Here is a 22,039-nt window from a genome sequence, read left to right as displayed (position 1 = left end):
TGAGAACAACTTCCAGAGGAGTCACCATGTGAGTCTGTTGCAGCAAAAACAACAGAAACTTGTGGTGACTTCTAGATTAGGAGATGGATTGTGGCATAAGCTTTCCCAGCTAGCACTGATAGGCCAAAGTTGGGAGCGTCATTTAGGGCGCAGTCCTATCTAGATAGGTGGCTGCCTCCAAACTCGGAGGCGACCGCCTATCCAAAGCAGGGCAGGAGAAGCATGGAGGGAATCGTTCCCCCCACGTGTTTCCTGCCCCACTTTTTCAGCTAGACAGCCGATTGCGGCTGTATAGCCTCATGAGCACAGAGTGGGGAAGGAGGCTGCTGTATGACACATTGGATGTGTTGTACAAGCAGCTGTGATCTCACCACCCTGGAATGCCCCCAGCCATGCCCCTTTCCGGTCCCTCTGCGCTCCTCTTGTGAGTGCAGAGGACAGGGTTGTTCGGAAGTGGGGGGAGGTCGGTTTTCCAGGAACTGGCCTCAGAGCATGGGCTCTGAGGTGGCTTCCTGGAAAACAGCATATCCTATGGCCGTCTAGTCGCTGTCTAGTGGCCATAGGATTGCTCCCTCCGTTGGTCAATTTAGTTGCTAAACATGAGAGTTAAGGAATGAAAATTCCATTCTTGTTGACAGGTAGAAACCGTGTGATCTGTTGACTAGAAGTGAGGTTTGGTTTTTGGGATTAAACTCCTGTTAGCGTGTTAACTCACTGAATGTTTTGAGCAAGCAACTGTATCTTGAGTATCTAAGTAGTAGAAACTATTTCACAGTGAAGTTGTGAGACAGGAGAAAATAAGGATTGTAAAGTAGTTTGCAGAGCTTTGTTAAAATATACAATTCATATATTTGTGCTGAAGCAGACAAATATTTACAAGAGACATTTAGCTAGTATGTTTTCTCTCACTATATATACATTATTACAAAGGAACAGGAAGAGAGATTTCACCTGACCAATTCTAAATGTTAAAATGAGACAGTGTCATTGCAGCATGCACTAAATTCTTTGGAGTCTATCATTTTATAAGAAGGCTTTTATTTTTAAAGAAACTAGGCGAATACTCCATTGTAACTATGCAATAAAGATAACAATAAAAGTCATTTTAGAATTTTAATTTCTAACAGTCTACGTTCTAACATGTAACACTTCAGTTTGTGACCCTCTGTTGCTGAAGGTTCATGCCACAAACACTTTGTTCAAATGATGAAAGGTTAGGTATTTGAGACAGTTAGCCAAATTACTGAGTACATTGTTTCCATCTTACATCTGGTACCTCTTGTATTTGTGAGTGTGTAATCCACCAGTCTGGCTTTGTACCCTCCTGAAAGTCTACAAATATTTGAAGAGCAGTCTTGTTTCTAAATTTAAACAACAATTGTCATTGTCATCATTAGTATTTTTATTTTTGAAAGATCATGGGGATGATGGGAAGCAAAAGTGTGATTCTTCCCTGCTCTGGGACATTTGTATGTAATGGAGGGGGTATATTTGGCATGTGTGTGAGTGGCAAAGGGCAAAGAATTAAGGCAACATTTATGTAAGGTAGACGCACGTGGTTTTATTTGCTCCTTTTCGGTGGGGGGGAGGGCTGCATGCTACAGTCAGTAGCTCACACATGGCCATTGTAAAAACTTGAACTGACGTTGGACTTCAGCCATTCAGGGGTGACTTTTCTTCTTTCATATTGTTGTGATTGCAGATAGAATGAAAATAAGTACACTGGAGATAATAGCTCACAAAACAAATTTTGTTAGCCAGCCTGGCTAGACATAAGGATTGAAAAAAAACATTTTCAAAAATAGTGGTGGTGGTGGTTTAAAGAAGATATTTTGGGGAGTGTCAGATTTTTTAAAAAAGTTACCAAAGGATAAAACAGACTTCTCAACTTTAAAGGAGCAATTATCCTTCTCTGCCCCCAAAATTGTGGGGAGGGGGAGAAATAAACAGGAAAACCATGGTCAAATCTACTTAAGAAGCTTGCATTTAACATCCCTTCACATAACCTAAGTAAAACAAACCTGCTTTTTGACAAAACTTACATTATTTTACAAGAAAAAGCTGTTCACATAACATGACTTTGCAGAGCAAAATGGACATCCATATCTCCTGCTTTTCTGCTTCCTCATATTGCAGGGCTTAATTTGAAACTGAGCTTGTTTGGATTAAGCTACTCTTGTGTTTTCATTGCCCGAGCTCAGACCAAGACATTGTAAAATCAGAAGCATTTTGAGTATGTGCAGAGCATCTTTCATATAAAATAAGGATAATCAGCTCTCTCTCTCTCCCCCGTCCCATTTTTAAAAGCCAACATCTTCTGATTTCAAATACCTGAAAGCCTTTAAAGTTAAACAACAACAATAACACCATGATCACACTTTAATATGAGGCTTGCACTCTGTTTCAAGTGGCCAAAGAACAAAAACACCCTACAACATCATATTCTTTGCTAAAACTGACATAGCAGGCATTTGCAGCTGAAGGTGGACATTCCTCCTCCTATATGCAATATCCAAGGCTTACTAGGGCCAGCCCAAGAACAGGATCTTAGTATTTTTAGGCAAATGTTTATCATCGAGTAACTAGAACAATAACTGGAATCAAGTTGCCAGTCTCCTGTCCTCCCCCCGCCCCCTGCAATCCTAAACACTCTTACTTGGCAGTATATCCCCGTGAATTCAAAGAATCTTAATTTCTCTGCACAGGATTGGGCTGCAATAGCCACAGGGAAAGATAAACCAAAGGAGATTAAAAAACTGATAGTTTTGACTTGAAACAGAATAAAACCACTGTCACTGGTATTTGCAAAATTAGTCACGAAACAGAAGCATTGTATTGTATTGTGGTTTTAATGTTCTATATATTTTAAATTGTTTTATTGTGTGTTGTTTGGTTTTAGTTTTTGTGAACCGCCCAGAGAGCTTCGGCTATTGGGTGGTATAGAAATGAAATAAATAAATAAAATAATAATAATAATAAATAATAAGCAAACACAGCCATCTCTGTTTGCAAAACAAAGCAGGAGGCTTCTGGCAGAAAAGTACTGAGAACTGAAAGCTGACTCAGCTTTGGAATATGCCCAGCAGATTTCCCCCTTTTTAAAAGGGCCATACACACAGCTGAATCCATACTATAAATCAGAGACCTGAGGGCATTTCTACTGGCCCCATGGAACCACCCATGTTTTGTATTACAAGTCTAGTTCGTCTCCTGAGGCTGGAGTTTACCTATCTGTAAAAGGCTGAAGGTTTTTATAACATTCCAGGGAGTTCTAGTGATTTGGTGCCCACAAGTTCATTTCAGAAAATGAAACTAGCAACCCAAATAAGTAAAAACACTAGCCACATAACACTTAAGCTGGCATTTAGCAGTATGTACACAAGCTCTTAGGATCATGCGCGCAATACTTTGGTTGGGCTGACAAAGGCTTGTGCATGTAATGCTGAATTAGTGGCTTAGTGTTATATGTAAACTGGGCCGCTACATCAGCATGAGTTATCCACAAAACATTTCCAGGGATTAATGTGTGAATGGAATCTTTGGTTGTGGCAGAATTCATTTTGTTTATAGATTCAAATCAAAAAGTGATTTTCTGAATGACATGTACTACACAGCATTTGGCTGTTGAGTATTGGTGTGAAATGTATGATTTTCTTGTTTGTTTGTTTTTGCCTTTTTAAATCCAAACCACAGCCTGCAACAGAAAGTAGAAAAATGCCTGGAAGATGGTGTCCGCCTTCCTATGTTGGACACAAAACAACTTCAGAGTGAAAATGAAAGCCTCAAAGAGGAAAATGAGAAAGCCAGCAAGGTAAGTACACCAAATTGGTTAGATGATCCAGTCAAAAATTATATCAAAAATTCTTTCAGCTCTAGGCCATATTGCTATAGTTATATTTATTTATTTTATGTTATATTATTTATTTTTATTTATTATTCAGATGTTTATACTGCTTTCCACAAAGGTATCAAAGTGGTAAGCATAAAATACAATGGCATAAAAAGCAACAATAAATATAACAAAAACAACACAACACAAATTAATCAGCAGCAAGACCACACGCTCTACTGTGTACTACAAACCATACCTGGCTGGGTCACACTTCAGGGAAAGCCTATGTAAAGAGATGAGTTTTAAGAAGACATCTGGACATCAGAACTGTGGGGGGCTCTCTAATGCCAATTGAGAAAGCGTTCCAGAGGGGGGTACTGCTACACTAAATGCTGTACTGCGAGCGCTCCTCGGGCGAACCTCAGAAACATGTGGCACCCTCAGAAATGCTCCCTCTGATGTTCACAGAGATCTGGGAGGGACATTAGGAGTGAGGCAGTCCCAAAGACAACCTGGTCCCAATTTGTTTAGAGCTTTATATGTTAACAACTCCTTGAACTGTGTTGACCTGTTATTTATTTCCCTATGTGTTGCCAGCAGCAGGTGCTGCTGCAGAGCAATCAAGGGAAGAGAGGTAAACATAGCCAGAAGTGGGTGAGGGGTAATGGTGGAGGCAAGGACTGTCTTAGTCATGACCATGCCAAGCATGCAGTTGCTGTCTGACTAGTAGTCCATGTTGAGGCCTGCTAGCCAGTCAGTATCTGTGCACATATACAATGCTGACCAAAATACACTGTGTCTCCACTGCCGTTTTCCAGCCACTGCTGGGCATGTTTTCATCTCCCCTCATTTGCCTCTTAGCACCACTGGCAGTTGTGCCAACAAACCTTCTCGCCAGCCTCTGTGTTTTGCTAGTTCCAGTCCTGATCCTGCAACATGATTTTTTTTAGTAGTGCATGTCTTTTGCATGCATTCTCAGGCCCACAAGAAATAAGATAACTGTCCCTCAATCAAAATATGGCCGATGCATCAGCGATATGAACAGTAACATTTTGTGTTCTTTTCTCAACAGGTCATAGACAATCAACAGAATCAGATTACAGAGATGACTTTAGAGATTCAGGTACTGAAATATGGTTTTCATGCATTTAATCTTAGCCTTGCAATTCAGGAAGATGCATCTTCTTCATTAAAAGGGGGTCATCTGCACTTCATAAGTGAGCAATATTATTAAGCCATTATTTTGTACTATTTTAATGCTTTTTATGCTTCATTTGTAATCTGCTTTGTGGTACCTAGGACTGAAAGGCTGAATATAAATGTTCTGAATGAATGAATATCATAACCTGGGAACCCAGCAAGGTAGGGAAGAAGAAAAGCTCATCAAGAATGAAAACTGAGGTCCCACCACTGTAACCCAGCTGAATCTCTGTCAGCAATGCCTTAGTTGTGTCAATGAAGGCTGGATGGGATTTCTTGGTTAATGTTAGCAGCAGCGGGTGTATCTGCTGACATGGCTGCATAAGCTGCCCACAGTACCTTATGACACTGTTGAAGGTAGGCAAGATTGCACCTGCCAACTTTACCCTCTTGGGTTTCAGCAGCAAACACCTTCTATTTTGCATGATGTAGTCATGCCACATAGTGGTATAAGAATAGTACAGCATTGCTAGTACTACTGGATTCCCTTCCCCACTATTTTCTCAAGAGACTTTTACCCTTAGCGATGGGTTTGCATGACATGACAAGCTGGGCAACTGTGGGCACTGTGCAAAATAGCACCAGCAGGCACAGAATGCGACAGCCCCTGTGGGTAAATTAAGCCAAGGTGGGCTGTCATGTCCTGCTAACTAGATCTGTGTAGTGTAGTGAAGTGCTTCTCACTGGTCAACAGTTACCTACGCAGAATTGGTATAGAGGAGAATGATGAATTAATGAAGATGATGATGAAGTGATTGGAACACATACAACAATGCAAAACATAGTATGCAAAGATTTTGCTTTCTGTCACTTTAGCATGACTTGAGGGCTGGTTTACAACATGTTATACTGCCAATGGAAGGCTGCTTTAAACTGTTCCATGTGTTGGCTATAACCACATGGTGCAGTGTTTGCAATCAGTGGCTTAATATGCCACTACAGATCTTTATTATGACTGGCTGTGGTTAAAAAAATTGCTCAACCTGCTGGTAAATAGCTGCATGTAAACAGCTGTTTATGTGACTTAAAGCACCTGTGTGGCAGCAGTAAACTACAGACTAGCACAGACTTACTTTTCTTTCATTACATTGCTGATATTTTGGGCCAGTTTGGATTAAATGAGCCCAACCTAATAAATCATAGTTGATTAAGCCAGGAGCATTAGCCCACGTACTTCCCCCTTCCCCTCCGCCCCTTTTGTACCAGTTTTGGTGCTTCAATTATCATGTCTTTACATCTTGCTACATCTGAAATAAGGACTATGGTTTAATGTCAGCTTACTGACTAGGATCTGAAACTATGATTGGAGCCTGGTTTCTGATCCTGGTTAGTAAACGGACATTAAACCACAGTTCCCCATTTTAAATGTAACATGAAACTGCAGTTTAGAGAAACCACCACTGAAGTGTTGAAATTCACATGCAAGAGGTGCGAATGTGAACTTGGCACTCAGTCCTGGTCCCAGGATAAGAGTCTGTAAAGAATAAGAGTAGCTAAAGAGGTTGAACATAAATGAGTCTAGGACAGAGAAAGCAAGGCAAAAGGAGGTCTGAGGCAGAGGCAAGGTAGGATTGGGTCCAGGAACAGCAGTGGAGATAGGCAGCGCTAGGCAAACAAGCAACACCAAGAACTAGAATTCAGAGCAAGCACCAGACTCTGAGAGGGACTTAGCAGGAGAGATGCAATGAATGGGCAAAGATCTAAGGAGAAGAGATGAGTTCTGCTAGGGAGTGACTTTGTTATAGAACTAGATCTGTTCCTATTTTTGTTTCCTGTTTCCTTTTTCAGGGGCTGAATAGGGAAGCTGGGCTGTTGAAGTCAGGACATTCCTATTAGTCTCAGCTGGGCCTTGTTAGCTGTAGTATCTGGGGATGGGGAACAAGCCTCTTGCAATCCAGACTAGTTGCTGTTCAGGGAATGAGAAGCAATTAATTCATGAGCAGTAAAATTTTTATTTTTGCCATATCTGAAACTGTCAAAAGCCAGAAACGATCTTTGATATGAACTGAGCTGCAGTATTAGTAGCTGTATTTCTATCCCAGGGCGCAAGGTTTTTGCTGAGTTTTTAATAATGGAAGTCTAAACTTGAAAAGAATTCCATCCCTCTAGTCATGATTAAATTAGCATAAAATTGACACTTGAGATACATGATTAAAAATTGAAAGTTTGGAACAGATTGCAATGAACAATAATTTTAGACACAATGCAGTATAATTCTATTTACAGTTCACTGGTGGTATTTTTCAGCTAATTTCAACCTCTTTCCAAAGTATGATCTGGACAGATAGAAGGATCTTTCTCTTCTGAGTCCAGCAGTCCTGGACTTCAGAGATGATTGATATATACCAGGCACATATCAATTCCTTCAGGCAGGAGGGGAAGCTCAGCCTTCCCTTCCTATTGGAAGGAATATAGTCAAGGCTGTTGCATGCTCTTACTAGAGAGATGTGCTAGGGAAGAGCGGCCCGGGCCCTATCTCCATTTTGTTCGCAATGCCTCAAAATAATGATGTGGTCAGAGCCATCCTGGTTCTCAAGAAAATCAACTATTACGTAGATCTGTAGCATGTAGAGTCTGCTTTCTTGACACCTCAGCAGGGGAATGTGCTGGCCTTGATAGACATGGAGGAGACATATCTCAGTATTCTGAACCACCAATAACTAAAGTTTGTGTGAAATTTGAAATGTTCGCACTACTGAGTCTCCCTTTCAGTTTGTTAACAACATCAACAGGGCTCTTGAAGGATTTTACTGTACTGATTGTGCTCCTAACTACGACAAACAACTGCCATCACAATATCCTCCTCTGTGAGAGAGGTTGAGCACAATGTCAAGAAAGCCTATGGTCTTTTTGCCAACTGAAAGAAGAGCACCCTAATTCTATCTTCCAACCTTTTCTTCTTTGGCATGGCAATAGATATACAGGATGTTCTAGCGTTCTTGGCAGTAGAGAGAGCCCTCAGCCTAGCATTTCTCATCAAGAAGAGCCCTGTTCAGGCAAACATGTGAGCGCTTAAAGTGTGTAGATAGTCGAGGCCTTGCACATTGGCTCTTCCCCCTACTTCTCTGGGTACACCGTCCCCACCCACCTCAGTACAGACCTTGCTGGGTTGAATTGGCAAGGTCTGAAAGGGAATTCTGCTCACACATGCTTGAATGCAAGTAGAACTCCCTGTGCTATTGAGATTCCTGATAAGGCAGGGTCCACAGTTGTGCGGAAATTTCTACTTGCATTTGAGTGAATGCTAGTAGATCTCCTTTTCAGACCTTGGAGACTCTCTTTGGGGTATCCGAGACTAAACTGGCTGCTTTGGCAGCACTGCGAAGGCAAAAATCAGGGATGGGAGTGGGAAGTACAGCCATCACAAAGGACTCTCTTGCCCTAAGGATCTTCTATGGAGGTAGGCTCCCTCCCTACCCTCAGCTTTTGTCCTTGCAGCCTCTGAAACCTCTGAAACGAGCAGATGTCACAGGCTGAGAGGGGATCATTTTTCATGGTCACACATTGACAAGAACTCAGATCTCTTTTATGTTATTCCAAGGGGAGCTTGGGAGAGCTCTCCCAATGGGGGAATATCGTCTGAGCTTCAGTAGTTGGCTGCAGTGGTGGCCCTCCAGAGGTGGAGAATGTGTGGCCCTCCAGATGTTGGTGGACTGCAACTCCCAGCAACACTAGCCAGCATACCCAATGGTGAGGGATGATGGGAGTTGGAGTCCAACAACATCTGGAGGGCCACACATTCCCCATCCCTGATGTATATGTTCTGCAGTGCTCAACTAAGGAGATCTCTCAGTTTCTCCTCTTAATCCCTGATAATCTGAATGCTCCAGAATATCAAGATGCCTCAAACATGGGTGGCCTGGTAACCTTGTGGTGGCTGCACAGGACCTGGTTCAAAATCCTTATAATACTGAAACAAGGTCTACGTTGTCCCTTCACAAATTTCTTAAGCAAAGGCCCTGCCCATCATCTAGATCAGGGGTCGGCAACTTGTGGCCCTCCAGATGTATGGCCTACAACTACCATCATCTCTCACCATTGACTATGGTGGCTACAGCTTATAGAAGATGTAGGCCAAAACATCTGGAGGGCCTCAAGTTGCCCACCCTTATTTGAAATGCTGTAGAGAAGGCTCCACCAGATGTCTAGATCATACTCCTGTGAAGAGGATTATTAGAATCAGAAGATTATCAAAATCTCCTAGTTTATCAAAATCTGTAGCTTTCTTTTCCCTCCGAACAAACATTGACCAAATCAGTCTTCAACAATTATGTTCGCCATAGCGAGCATGGCACTGCCCTGTGATGAGTGACAACCCTTCCTCCCAACTTTGAAGTTGCAGAGGTGGGCAGGGATAATCCCAAGAGCTTTGCAGCTATCATTGTCCCCTCCTCAGCTCTAAGGTTGAGAGGAAAGCTGGGCATGGTTTGGTAGCTGTGTGGCCTCTGGAGTGCTTTGGCCATGTAGGGCCAAATCAGCAAGATCCTGACCCTCTCCTGCTCTGGGGGCCTCTTGGCTGCTGTGCAGAGTACACATGCTCCCACCTCCCTTTTCTACAGAAGAAAGAGGCAGGCACAAAGCTGCTTCTGCCATTGCCACTGAGCAGCAGCTGAAGCTTTCCTGCAAGAAATAGAGACTTGGATGGGGTGTGTGTGTGCCCGCAAGTGTGTGTCAGCAGTTGCTTGGTAACAGTGGACTAATAGTCCCACTGCCAAGCAATGGCTCAAGCCCAAACTCTCTCCACCTCTCTTTCCTGCAGGAGAGAGAGGCAGGGGGATACTTCCTCTGTAGAGCTCCTTCACCAAGCATAGGCTGAAGCCAGAATGCTCCCTGCTTGCCTTTTCTACAGGAAAGGTTGTGGAGACTTCCTTTGCAGATGGGCAGAGGCACTTACCTCCATCAAGCCCTCAATGGTGAGCAACTTGGCACTCACAATTTTTGGCTTGTAGGTCCTGGTCAAAAGGATCTGCTTAGCTCCAGAAACTGGTAGCCTATAGCCAGCATAAAGGTGGCTAAAGTACCCCTAGAAAACAGAAGCTTCAGGCAAAAACAAGTAAGTATATGTCACAGATACAGTGCTGGCAGTGTTTGAGCTATTGGCTTTTTTATACAACGTGTTTTAAGATGATTTCTTCTTCTCCCCCTGCCCCCAGTCTATGCAAGATAAATTTTTGCAAGGAAAACTGACAATTCAAAAACAGAAAAATGAACTTGAAGAAAAGGATAAGAGTATACAGCAGTTACATAAGACTCTGCTTGAAGTAAGTTTTGAGATCACATACTTTGAATCAAATTTAACCAACGGTGTATCGTCTTGTTCCTTGTTTTTTATACATCACAACGTTGGATGGGATGAAGTGAGATGTATTGCTCTCCTTTACTGAGAGCACAGCAAGGACTTGTAATTTCTACGTAATGAATATCCACCGGATGCACAGATTCCTGTCTCAGGCGACTGCAGACATTCTGGTTCGGGCCTTAGTGGTTTCACGTATAGACTACTGCAATGGTCTTCTAGCTGGCCTCTCTCTTTCCTCTCTTCGTCCTTTAATCCTGGTTCAGAACAATGCTGTCAGGACTGTTCTGGACCTTCCCGGTTTTGTTCATATCACCTGTTATCGTAGGGCCTTGCACTGGCTCCCATTGAAGGCCAGGACCCTTTACAAGATTTTGGTCCTGGCCTTCAAGGCCCTAAGGTTGCACTACCCAGCCTATCTATCCTCTCTTTTGTCCTGATATGTCTCAGAGCAGGCCACTAGACCCATGGGCCAGGGTCTTCTGACCCGCTCTACTTCACGAATTGCGGTGTCTCGTTATCATGCATTCCAGGACCTTGTCCAGCAGCTGTGGAACTCCCTCCCCCTACCATTATGGCTAACTGAAAGTTTGGAGGTGTTTAAGAAAGGTTTGAAAACTTATCTTTTTGAGTAGGAGGAGAGAGTGGTTGGTTGTTTCTGAAGTAAAGTATGCTGATGGCTTTTATGTGTATTTGGGTTATTAAGACTTTTGTTATAATATTGTATTTTTGAGTACAAAAATTCTAAGTTGTACTAGAATCATTGTAATTATGTATTTTAAATTGTTGAGTTATTCTTTTATGTACAAGTTATTCTTTTATTGTAACAAAGCACTTTATAATTATTATTATTATTACATAATTTCATGACATGTGAGTGAGAAGCAATACTTTCCCTAAAAGATAAGAAACACTGGACCCGACCCAGAAATATTCATTTACACCATGCTGTAAGTGGATATAATATGCCTTGTGTACCAATGGCCAGCTTTGGGAGTGTTAATTTCTAGTTTGAAGGGGAAAGACCATACCTGGATTTGGTCTTCACATTCCAATCCTGACAGGGGATTGGCATAGGATGCTGAATACAGGGCCTTATGGGTCATGCAATAGTAGGAGGTTTTTACACATATAGGCCAGGATCTAAAGGACTGTATAGCTAGTTGTGCATGCTCAAAGAGACTTTGGACTTCTGTTTCCTAAACTGGTGCCCCATGCTTCTGGGCTTAGAAGACAATTTGCTTCTGCAACTGAGGGGAGGGGGGTGGGGGAAGAACAATTTATGACATAGCATTGTATGAGTTTTGGGGGTTGAGGGGAGGTATCTTCTGATCAAGGGGGAAAAGTCAAAAATCACACTGGCTTGCCTAAGTATTTGGGTGTAATCAAATAGCTCTTTGAATCCCAGTCATAGGCTTGATCCACAAATTAGATGTGCATATAAAAATCTGGTCCCATGCACAAATAATACTTGCTAGATCTGGGTCAGTTGTTTAAGGTTTATTAAATGATGGGATTTCCATGTTCTTAACTATGTCATATATGGAATAAGCACCAATGTCTTAATTTTTGAAAGCATAATTATTCCTTAAGATTTATTTATGAATGAACCTATGCTACTGATTGATATATTTATAAATGTGTGAGGAGTTTGTGGTGGAGGGAAGGTGTATTGTGATAAGTTAATCACTATGATTTGTTCTGTGTTGGATTGCATATATGTCTAAGTTGTCTTCTGGCAGTAGGCCTAATATACCATAATGTAAACATGCCTTGCTGGATTAAAGCAAAGTCCACCACATCCAGCCTTCGAAGGCCTCTGGAAGCTCGCAAGCAGGACATGATGTTCATGCCACGCTCTGTTGTTTCTCCCCAGCATCTAGTACTCAGAGGTATACTGCCCCTGAACATGAAATTCCTTCGAACTAAAATTAGGGCTAGTAGATTTTGGCATCCCTATTTTTTTATTAAAGTTTTTCTTATAAATAAAACAAGTGAATAAAATGATGCATTTTTTCCCTTTCCTTTTCCCTCTTGAATAAAGAACCAAAGACTTGTGGAAGAAAATGCATCTTTGCGGGGACAGATCCACCAGATAGAACAGTCAAGACAGCCAGTGGCTGAAAAACTGCCCATTGCTGATCAGTTGTTTAAGGAAATGTCTCACTGTTTGTTTGACTTGAAAGCACTTTGCAGTATTCTTACCCATAGAGCTCAGGGCAAGGAGCCTAACCTGTCCTTACTCCTGGGAATCAGATGTAAGTAACATGACTAAAGATAAATGCTGTATTCTTTTGATGTTGGGAAGACATACCTGTACAAGTGAAATCCAAGGGAGGGAGCCGGTGGCGAGGGAGGAAGAGGAGACCATGGACTGATTTATACTTCCCTGTTATCATGAGAAAAACCAAATAGATGTCTTCCAATTTGCCATTTAGCAACCTCAATATTATTTTACTTGCTTTTTACCAAGATCATACATTGTTTTAGCAGCAAAACAAAATAAAGAGCAGCGTAGAAATAATTTTAGATAGATAGACAGACATAGAGTACACATACAGACAGTCGAAAGAATGCAGGAATTGTGAGACTTTTTCCTGTTCCCAGAATCCACAGGGAAGTGTGTCATGACAGCATGCAAAGAGATACCTAACACTTTTTTAAAAAAATACTTCTATTTTTATCTTTTTAAATGAAATAAACAGTACCAACAAGCTAAACAATAACTACAGTTTCCCAACAATATAATATTCTTAGGAGGACACAGCAGTAACAAAAAGGAGAAAAAGAAAGAAAAATCCATTACACACCAACTTCAAATCCCATTCTACTTAAGAATTATACCTATAACATTGGGAACATTCATCAATCTTATAGCAAGGAAGCAGGCCAACAATTCATTTTCAGTAACCATATATTGCCCTTCAGTTAACATATAATTATAAAGCTTAACAATTTAACCAGCTAAAAATCTTACTAACCAGTTTCATAATAATAATGATAATAATAATAATAAAAAAGAGAAATAATAATAACAAATCACTAATATAATATCATATAATAAAAGCAACCTTACAGCAATCACTAATGTACTTTGTACTAGATATATAAATGAGTGTGCACATTTCTATACACCCTCAAACAAGATTTAAGTACAATATATCATACCCATTTTAGAGAGAAGGGATTTTAAAAAAGAGGAGAAAAACAAAAAATAAAAAATAAGAGAAAAAAGACGGATCTGTATATGAGCAATTATCTCTGGCCTAGCTTAAATATTACAGACTAAACATGGCCAGTTAACAAAACATGTTTGTAAATTCCAGTTCACAGGAGGGATATCTAACTCTTGAATGAACCTCTTTCTTGTTCTTATTTTCAAGCTAGTGTGTCTCTGGCTGGAAGGGACAGGGACATCGTATCATTGAGAAAGGTTGACAGTGACATTCAATAAATGCAATTAAACAACTCTGCAAAAGTAGGGTAAATCCCACAGTGCCCCTTATTCCAAAAATGCTAAAAATCAGATTCATATATTATGTAGAATGAAGATCTGCATAAAGGCCAATACTGATGATGATGATTCCATTCACTGTAATACACTATGATTTTTCCTTACAGCAATGAACTGCTCATCTGAAGATGAGTATTACCACAGCACGGAAACTCTCTCAAAGAAACTCTCAGAGGTGTGTCAGTTACGAAAGGAAATTGATGAATTGAGGACTATAATATCAGACTGTTATGCTCAGGACATGGGAGAAAATTGCATTACACAGTGATAAAAGGTTTGGCCTCACAGCAACAATAATTAAGTTATTAAATGCTGCTCTGGTTTTAGTCCTTTGTGTTTCTGTTAAGGAGCCACATTGGAAGATGCACTCCTGGGTTTCAAACATTTGCGCATATTTCATGCAGGTGAAGCAGTCATCAGTTGAAGAGAACAGTACGTGCTGCAAGAGAAATCTGATTTATTCAGAACTACTGAATGTAGGTCAAAGCTGTGAAGAATGTGTTTCTGTTGAAAATGTTGGACTTTGTTTCCTCTGTTACAGCCCATAAAAAAACTATCCTTGTTGTTTTCTGGATTCAAAATGTAAGTATCAGAAGAGGCACTATAGTTATTGTCGAATCATTTCCTCCCTTCAGCAAAACTTTGGGGTACAAGACCAGTATTGCTAATCTTATCGGGGAAAGTGGTTGAAGTGCCTGGCCATCTGCAGGCATTAAAACTATGGACGGTGGTATGGAGGCTTACAAAGACTTGGTTGTGGGCAGGCACTGAGATGGTTTTGGCACATGCCTTATGTTTGCCTTCTCGGTTTGCGAAGTGTCATTTTACCCAGCACTTAGTGGTCAGTGATCATTAGCGTTCTTCAGAGACAAAACAGAAAATAAGCTTCCACGTTTCAGATAATGCTTAAGGAGTTCAGACTGAGAATTTAGCCATAATCCTGTTAACCTCTTCTGCAATGTATGAGCTTGAAAATTTTGGTTTCTGTAAAGTTTGTTTGTGACCTGAGTGCATTAGAGCTAGAGATGATTTTTTTAAGCCACTGAAATGCAGGAGAGTATTGCATCTTGGTAATCAATACCTATTTTACATTTTGAATTTGTTCAGGGGCTTACTCCAGCACCTGGGAAGATTAAAAGCCAAAAAGAACCATGTTTTCTTCATAAGGCCTGAAAGCAGCAGATACTGATGGCTAATGACTGTAGGAGTGCACCAGGATTAGGTGCTGTAACTGGGTTCAGCCGAATGCACTTACAGTTCCTCTTCAGATCTCCCTGCTGAGTACAAGAAAGTTGGGAGGTGAGGGGTTGGGGATGACGTATGGCCTCACAGCCCCTCCATGGATACAGCTTCAGAATAGTTAAATTGGGCCTATGCCACACATAAGCCAGACTGGTATTGCTGCGTTAAAGCATATACGTTCTCTCTGCCAAGCCAACCCTGTCATCACTTTATTCTGACAATCAATTATATAAAGAAATGGAACACATACTTTTAAAAGAGAAGTGGGGGAGAGGGAATAAGGTGCATTTTGCTTATTTGCAATTACAGCTGACCTGAATATGCAGAAAATTTTGGACTGATCTTGCCAACAGTCATTGCTTAAAGTGAGCAGTGTGTATTGAATGAGTTGCCATTTTCACTTCCTTATGTTGGTATCTCTCCCTAAGCCATTTTTAAAAGAAGATCAGTTTTACATTGATCCCCCCCTTTTGTGTAAGTTACATTTAAGTATCATTTGTATATGATTGTACTAATGTAAAAAAAAAAAAAGTCTGGTCATTTTTTCAAAGCGATTTATTTAAATAGGTGTTTCTTGTTATACTGTTCTGGCTTCTATCTGTGGAAATTTATTTTACTATTCATCTTAACTACTGCTTAGTGTTTTCAAATGCATATCTGTAAGTATTACATTGAACTTTGTAAATATGAGAATGCTCCTCCATCCTTACAACATAAAGCAAATGGCTTGCATTTAAAATACTAAGGCTCCAATCCCAAGCACAGTTACCAAGACCTACATCTAATTGAGTGGTACTTAAGTTTAGAATTGGGCTGTTAAATATGTTTCCATTCAGATGAGGGCTTGAATAGTCAGAAATTACTTACACAGCAGGAAAAAACAAAGTGAGAGAAACTTCCTCAACATGCTATGCTATTTTGCTGTTGCGAGATAAGAGTTTCATGTTATGCTTTAAAACATGTTTTCCCATTGTATCCTCTGCTCGATCCTATGGTGACATTATCTTTATGATACTTTCGCCAATAATTTGGCCCTGCAAATTCACTCTAGAGCAAAGAAAGAACTAGTTTTTGTAAACAGTTGTTTTTGGACAAAGAAACGGCAAGAAATTTCATTTTTACATAGGTTGCAAGAGAGGGGCTTTAGGGCGCAATCCTATGCCTGTTTAGAGAAAAAAAGACTGGGGAATGCTGGAAGTTGTAGGATTTTTTCTGTCTAAACATGCATAGGATTGCACCCTTGGTTGCTTAATTAGTCAAGGTAGGATTCAGATTAATTGTTTAAATCCTTTTCTTTGTCTGCTCATTTCCTTTTTCACTTGTGGAAGATAATCCAGTGAAGAATTAGAACAGTGATGGTTTACAAAGCATTTAGGAATAAGGCTGTACCAAATTTTTGGCCATTAAAAATTTAGGGGCAAAGGGGGTCAGTCGAAGTTGGAGGGGTAGAATGTTCTTGATTGTCCTTTATTTTCTTGCACACCGTTCACACCTGCTGCTTTCCTGAAGTTGTAGCTTTGGTGCCAGTTTGTTCTTGTTGTTGTTGTTGTTCTATACATGGGCTTCTTTCTGAGGCGAGCCCAAACATTCAGGGCTCACATAGGCAATATGATAATATCAAGTCATCAGATGGCCAATCAGATTTGGCTATATTATCACATCATGAAGTCAAATCAGAGTGAGGATAATTCCTGCCCTCATGCTGAATGAGTAATTATTTTTACTTTGTTTTGCAGGACCACTGCAAATTACCATAATGGGAGAGGGTATTTAAGGAGAATGCAATATTTTTGTGAAACATTCTTCCTGATACCCGGTAGCTTCTCAGCCTTACCCTGGATTTTGTTGATATCTTATCTGATACTTTCAAACTTATTTATTTTAGTTAAAATTCTTCCCACTCTAGAAGTTTATAATTTGTTTAATTGAACTGTTTTAAGTAACAGTGCTTTTTTAAAAGTTCAGTGGCAATGACAAACTATTTTACAGCCCTTGATTTTTGAAGTTGACATTCTGCTGTAGAAACAGGAGAGCTGTGGCACAAAGAAAGCCTCCAAAGATACTGTAGAGGACTTATTACTTTTAAAACTATATCATTAAGGGGAATAATGGAGTAAGTTCTCTCTGTAATAGAAGTAATTGCTCTATATAATGATAATGGGTATAGTTACTCCAACTTAATGTGTATGTATATTCTTGTGAATATGCACATACAAACTAAAACATGTTGAGAAATTTTCTAAGAACAAAGCCAACATTTTACAGCACCTTTTGGAGACATCCCCACCACACATGTTCAGTGAAACTGTCAGGGCCATGCCCTGTGCCCACAGACTGTACGTTTGGTGGTCAAGAGACTGACGTGGATACTGATTGGCCAGCATTCCCACTCACATGGAAAAGGCATACATATGTAAGTCTGTACGAAAGTTGGACCCCTTCACACTACGACCAAACATGCATAGCACAGGGGAGTGTAATCTTCCTACTACCCCCACACATACCCTTACACATTCACTGAACATATGGGTGGGGGCAGGGGCTGAAGAGGGCTCTTGCATTTCTGACATTGTGACCTACCTACCAAACAGATGGTCAGCCAATGACTTGTTCAAGTGGGTGACCGCTTCATTCAGTGGCCATCCCACCCACATAGTTGATTGATATTGACAGAGCTCAAAGTACCAACTACCTGTTTGGAGGTACAAATATGGTTCCTACAGCAGCAAGAGGGACCATGAGATTATCCATGAGTGCTGAATGAAGGGACACTAACTGCAGCCACTCACATGCATGATTTGGACAATTTAGAAAGGAATTTGCATCTGGAAGGATGCTTCGACTTACTGGCGACTGGTTTTATCGGCCTCATTCAAGTCAAGTTAATGAAAGAAGGTAGTAGCCAAAGACAGAAAGGACATGGGCAAAAGTTAAATGAGCCATAAAGACACAGTATTGTTTTATTAGGGTTAACTTCTTAAAACAGGGCCTACTGTTTCAGTAGCTAAAGAGCTTATCAGTTTACACTGGCCTTTAAATGGTTTAAGTTTTATGTAAGATGTGCATGGGTATTTTCATCTAATATGTATGGGTATGGTCCCATTCAACATACTTAATGAGAAGTGGTTAACGAGTATTAGCTTTTAAGATAAGTGGTTAACAATGGCATTACTTAGTAGACTGATTTAGTCATGACAACCTTTTCCCACAGATATAAGAGGCAATCCCAAGGGCTGAAAAATACATTAATAATTAATGGAAACTACACAGTTTTGTCTGTTAGCAAAACATGAATAAATTAGTACAAGTAATGTTCATATTTCAGGTTGTATTTCTTTAATTATGTAGATGGCATTTTATGGTAACTACTGTAATTCAAGAATGTATCTCAAAAAGGAGCTTAGAAAGTTGTTTTTGGATCTGACTGATGCTAATATTTATATGCCATATAATATGTATAATGTCGTATATAGGCGTGGTTCAAATTAGTTGTGCATACTTAACTTTACATCCCCATTGGACTGCTTGGCAACAATCCTCTGCACACGTATTTGGAAATAAGCCCTAACTGTAAGCCCCAAATCAGTAAGACTTCCTAGTTAAATGTATTTAGGGTTGGATATTAAACCTTCAGCTCTAGATATGTAGGTTTAGAAGCACAGTAAGTTTGTATTTTCCTTAAATAGGTTGACATGATCACCCACCTTGGCTAAACATTTTTGGTTGTTTTTTTTAACCTAATAACACAACTAGCTATCTGACTCAAAAGTTATTTTTATCCCTTTCATTAACATATGATTTTCACTTTTCTGGGGGAAATGGAAATTGATTATTTCTTGCCAGATTCCAGAATGAGGGAAAGAGAGGAAGGCAAGATGTGTACACATTTTCATTTGCCTAAAACCTAAGCTGGGGCTGAGTTCACTCAGTCACAGAAAACCAAATTTGTCATCCAATAATGCTTCTCTAAATCCACTTATATATTTAGGGATAGCTCTGTGCATGGAATAGATTTGACACAATATTCTGGATTTGGATGCCATTTCATTCAAAATTGAAGGGAAAGTTTGGGAAAAGCTAGTGGATATTTAAAAATAGGTGAACCCTGCAAATACATCAATAGGTCATTAGCATTCTTAATTCCACTTCGGTGTACCTGTGTGCCTTTTATTTTTGCTTATGGCATAAGTAATAATCTCTCATTTGTAAAAGCCATAAGAGTAACAAGTTGTTGCACTTTGTTTCCTCTGCTTCGCAATCTTTTTAGCTTGTAGCCTTGTGAAAAACAACTTTCACAAATAGAAATATTTTCTAAAAGCTCTTCTTGGTCAACCTTTGAAAGGCAGTCTGGTTTTTATTTACCAGTTTTTCTGTATATGTAGAACTTGCAAGAAATTCAATCAGAATGTATTGATTTTGTACATATTAGGTATAGTATATCATTGATAATCAGTGGCAAAGGCAAGGGAGGCTGTTTTTAAAAGCACAGCAAACATGTACTGGATCAGTCTCCTAGACTGGTAGTTTTTCAACATTGGGTTCAGTTTTTGAACCACTCAGAATACCTCATGTGTACATAGAGTTGTCATGACTTAATCGAAATGCATTCAGTGTTGTTGTTTCTTATTTTTAAAGAGCCACTGGTTGGCTCATGTCTTAAGGCCTGTCATTCTTGCCTCTCTTTGTATTTTTTTTAAAGTAGCATTTAAAGCTACAATTTTGAATGCCAAAGTTCTATTTATTAAATGATAAAAGTTTTCATTGTTAATTACTAGTATTTTTCCACTCTGTTTGATGTTTGGATTTGTATCTATGGAACAGAAATAAATTTTGTTACAAAACCAAGACATTGTCTTTGTTTCTATGGGTCATTATGCTAAAAGTTGTGCAAGTTGTAGAAAACACATCACAAAAGCAGGAAGACTGTAGTGGGAGAGACATAAAGGATATGAGTCAAATGAAATTATGCCCGAGCTAGATGCCTATATGTGCATGGAGTCATTCCCTTTATTGAAGTGGATGGGCAAGGGCAACTCTTATAGGAGGAGTCACCACAGTGGATCTGGATCAAGCATCAGAGGAGATTCATCTGGCCTTTGTCCCATCTAACAGTGCTGTGGTGACCTTGCAGCAGAGTGTTTCACGGAGTGTGGTTGGCAAGCCGACAGTTGGCTATGTGTTGTATCCAAATCACAAAACAGAGTTCCAGATAGCTATCTTGTGAATGAAGGAAATGATTGTGTGAAAGCACCTACAGTCTCCTTCATGTGTAACATGCACATATTTAACATACCTATATCGCTTTCCAGTATAGTATTAAATGCCTTACACTTACTTTACTTCTCCTTCCAACAACATAGATTAGAGTGGTAGCTTTCTCACTCAGTGGGGCTGTTTGCACAACACAACAGCTCTGCATTCGGGTGCCATTTTGAATATGCAAGCCCTGCTCAGGGGTTGTTTTGTTGTGCAAACATGGATTATACAAGGGTTAAACAATCCTCGCATAACTCACACTTGGCCGGGTCCACACGACACGACAACCCCAAGCAACGGTTGGATATGCAACTTGGTGCCTATGGGCACCCTGGCTTCTTGTTGGTTAAATTACTCATGACTAGTCACAGCATGTCCAAACATGGCTGCTGTGTTTCAGTCTATCAGTTGTACTCCACTGGCCCACCAAGTAGTATCTTTTTTGCCATGATCAAAAAACAAGGGTTCAATAATCACTGACAAGGAAGAACCAGTGCAGCACTTTGCATAATACCCCAGACCCATTCATTACATCTGACAACTAGACCTTAAGAGATGCTGTAGATGCCACAATAATTATTTGCGTTAAGAAGAATGACTCAAAGTTATACCTCAGTGCATCTGTAGAACACCCAGAGACTAGGGTGTGTGGTCTTGTCCTAAAGCTTGACCGTATTAAATAGTATATTCCAAGAACTCCACACTTCACACCAGAAGCACTTCCACCCAGTTGTTTTAATGGTTCACATGGCCATTTCTGAAATGGAAGAGTTAGGAGGAGTTGACTTCCCTCTTGCTTTTAACAGTGAAGGGCTCACGTGAAAGTGCCCCCACAAAGCTACTGCTGAAGATAACTAGACTCCCTCACTTGAAAACCTCCATCCTCTATCACTAAACATGAATGGCACAAAGTTTGAAGTAGAGTATGGAGCCTGCAAAAGAGAGGTGTCCACAGGGATGGTTCATCATACCTTTCAAGTCTGAACTGAAATTCAGTTGAGTCCTTTTAGAGTTTTGCCATATATTGCAGGAGAATGTGTGTCTGCAAGGGGACCCTTTTCCAGTGTACGAGGGCATTATTTTCCAGTGCATTCATTGCATGAAGGGGCAAAGCATGTAAGAAGGGACTACGGGGCTGTATCTCTGGCTTCACCAGTCAGTGTGAACTTCTGGCTCTGGCCCTGCCAGCCACAGGTAAGCCTGGACATCTGAAATGGGAAGCCTTTGGGTGTGAAGGCTCCCCTGTGGAGAAGTTTCATGAAAAGCACTGCTCTTTTTGACAAGTTTCTTAGCAAAGCTTCTCACCCTCCTTAAGTTTGTTACAGAGCACTTGGGGTGGGAGCAGGGAGGATGAAAAAATATGTGGATATCTTAAGGAGATTTTTTTGGTCCTGTAGCTATTCAGCTTCCATTAAAAGCATTCTGGGCGGAAAAATGTGGGAGAATATCTCACATCTCTACCATGAGTCCAGTCTTGGAAAACATGATTAAAGAGATATTCCAGTAGTGTAAAATGATGGTGATAAGCTACTAATGTAATCAAATCAATAGCATTTATTTCTTACTAGCTAAATGCCCCTTGGTATCATCAGTAGAAGTGAGGCATGGGGGAGAAGTGGCAGGATACAAGGGTCTTCCCTTGCAGGGCCAGGGCCAACGTTAAAAGCTGGTGTAGTGTAGTTGGTGTCCAAGGGTCAAA

At 40.4% G+C, this 22,039-nt stretch overlaps 1 protein-coding gene across 4 annotated transcripts in view; it reads left to right on the top strand.

Annotated features, from left to right (window-relative positions):
• CEP85L (centrosomal protein 85L) overlaps positions 1-19,927 on the top strand; it is a 202,986-nt gene extending 183,059 nt beyond the window's left edge. For all 4 annotated transcript variants that reach the window (XM_084827392.1, XM_084827391.1, XM_084827390.1 and 1 more), the window contains 5 exons: positions 3,694-3,811; positions 4,905-4,955; positions 10,186-10,293; positions 12,373-12,586; positions 13,950-19,927. In XM_084827392.1, the coding sequence (XP_084683518.1) occupies positions 3,694-3,811; positions 4,905-4,955; positions 10,186-10,293; positions 12,373-12,586; positions 13,950-14,110 (652 nt within the window). In that variant the 3' untranslated portion in view covers positions 14,111-19,927. The remainder of the gene's footprint in view (positions 1-3,693; positions 3,812-4,904; positions 4,956-10,185; positions 10,294-12,372; positions 12,587-13,949) is intronic.
• The last annotated feature ends 2,112 nt before the right edge of the window (positions 19,928-22,039 follow it).

This window comes from Heloderma suspectum, chromosome 1 (assembly GCF_057233095.1).
Source record: "Heloderma suspectum isolate Gila_16-S chromosome 1, 16-S_ref, whole genome shotgun sequence".
NCBI classification, from domain to species: Eukaryota; Metazoa; Chordata; class Lepidosauria; order Squamata; family Helodermatidae; genus Heloderma; species Heloderma suspectum.
The sequence above is the reverse complement of the archived record's forward strand: the minus strand, read 5'-3'. Positions and strand labels throughout refer to the sequence as shown.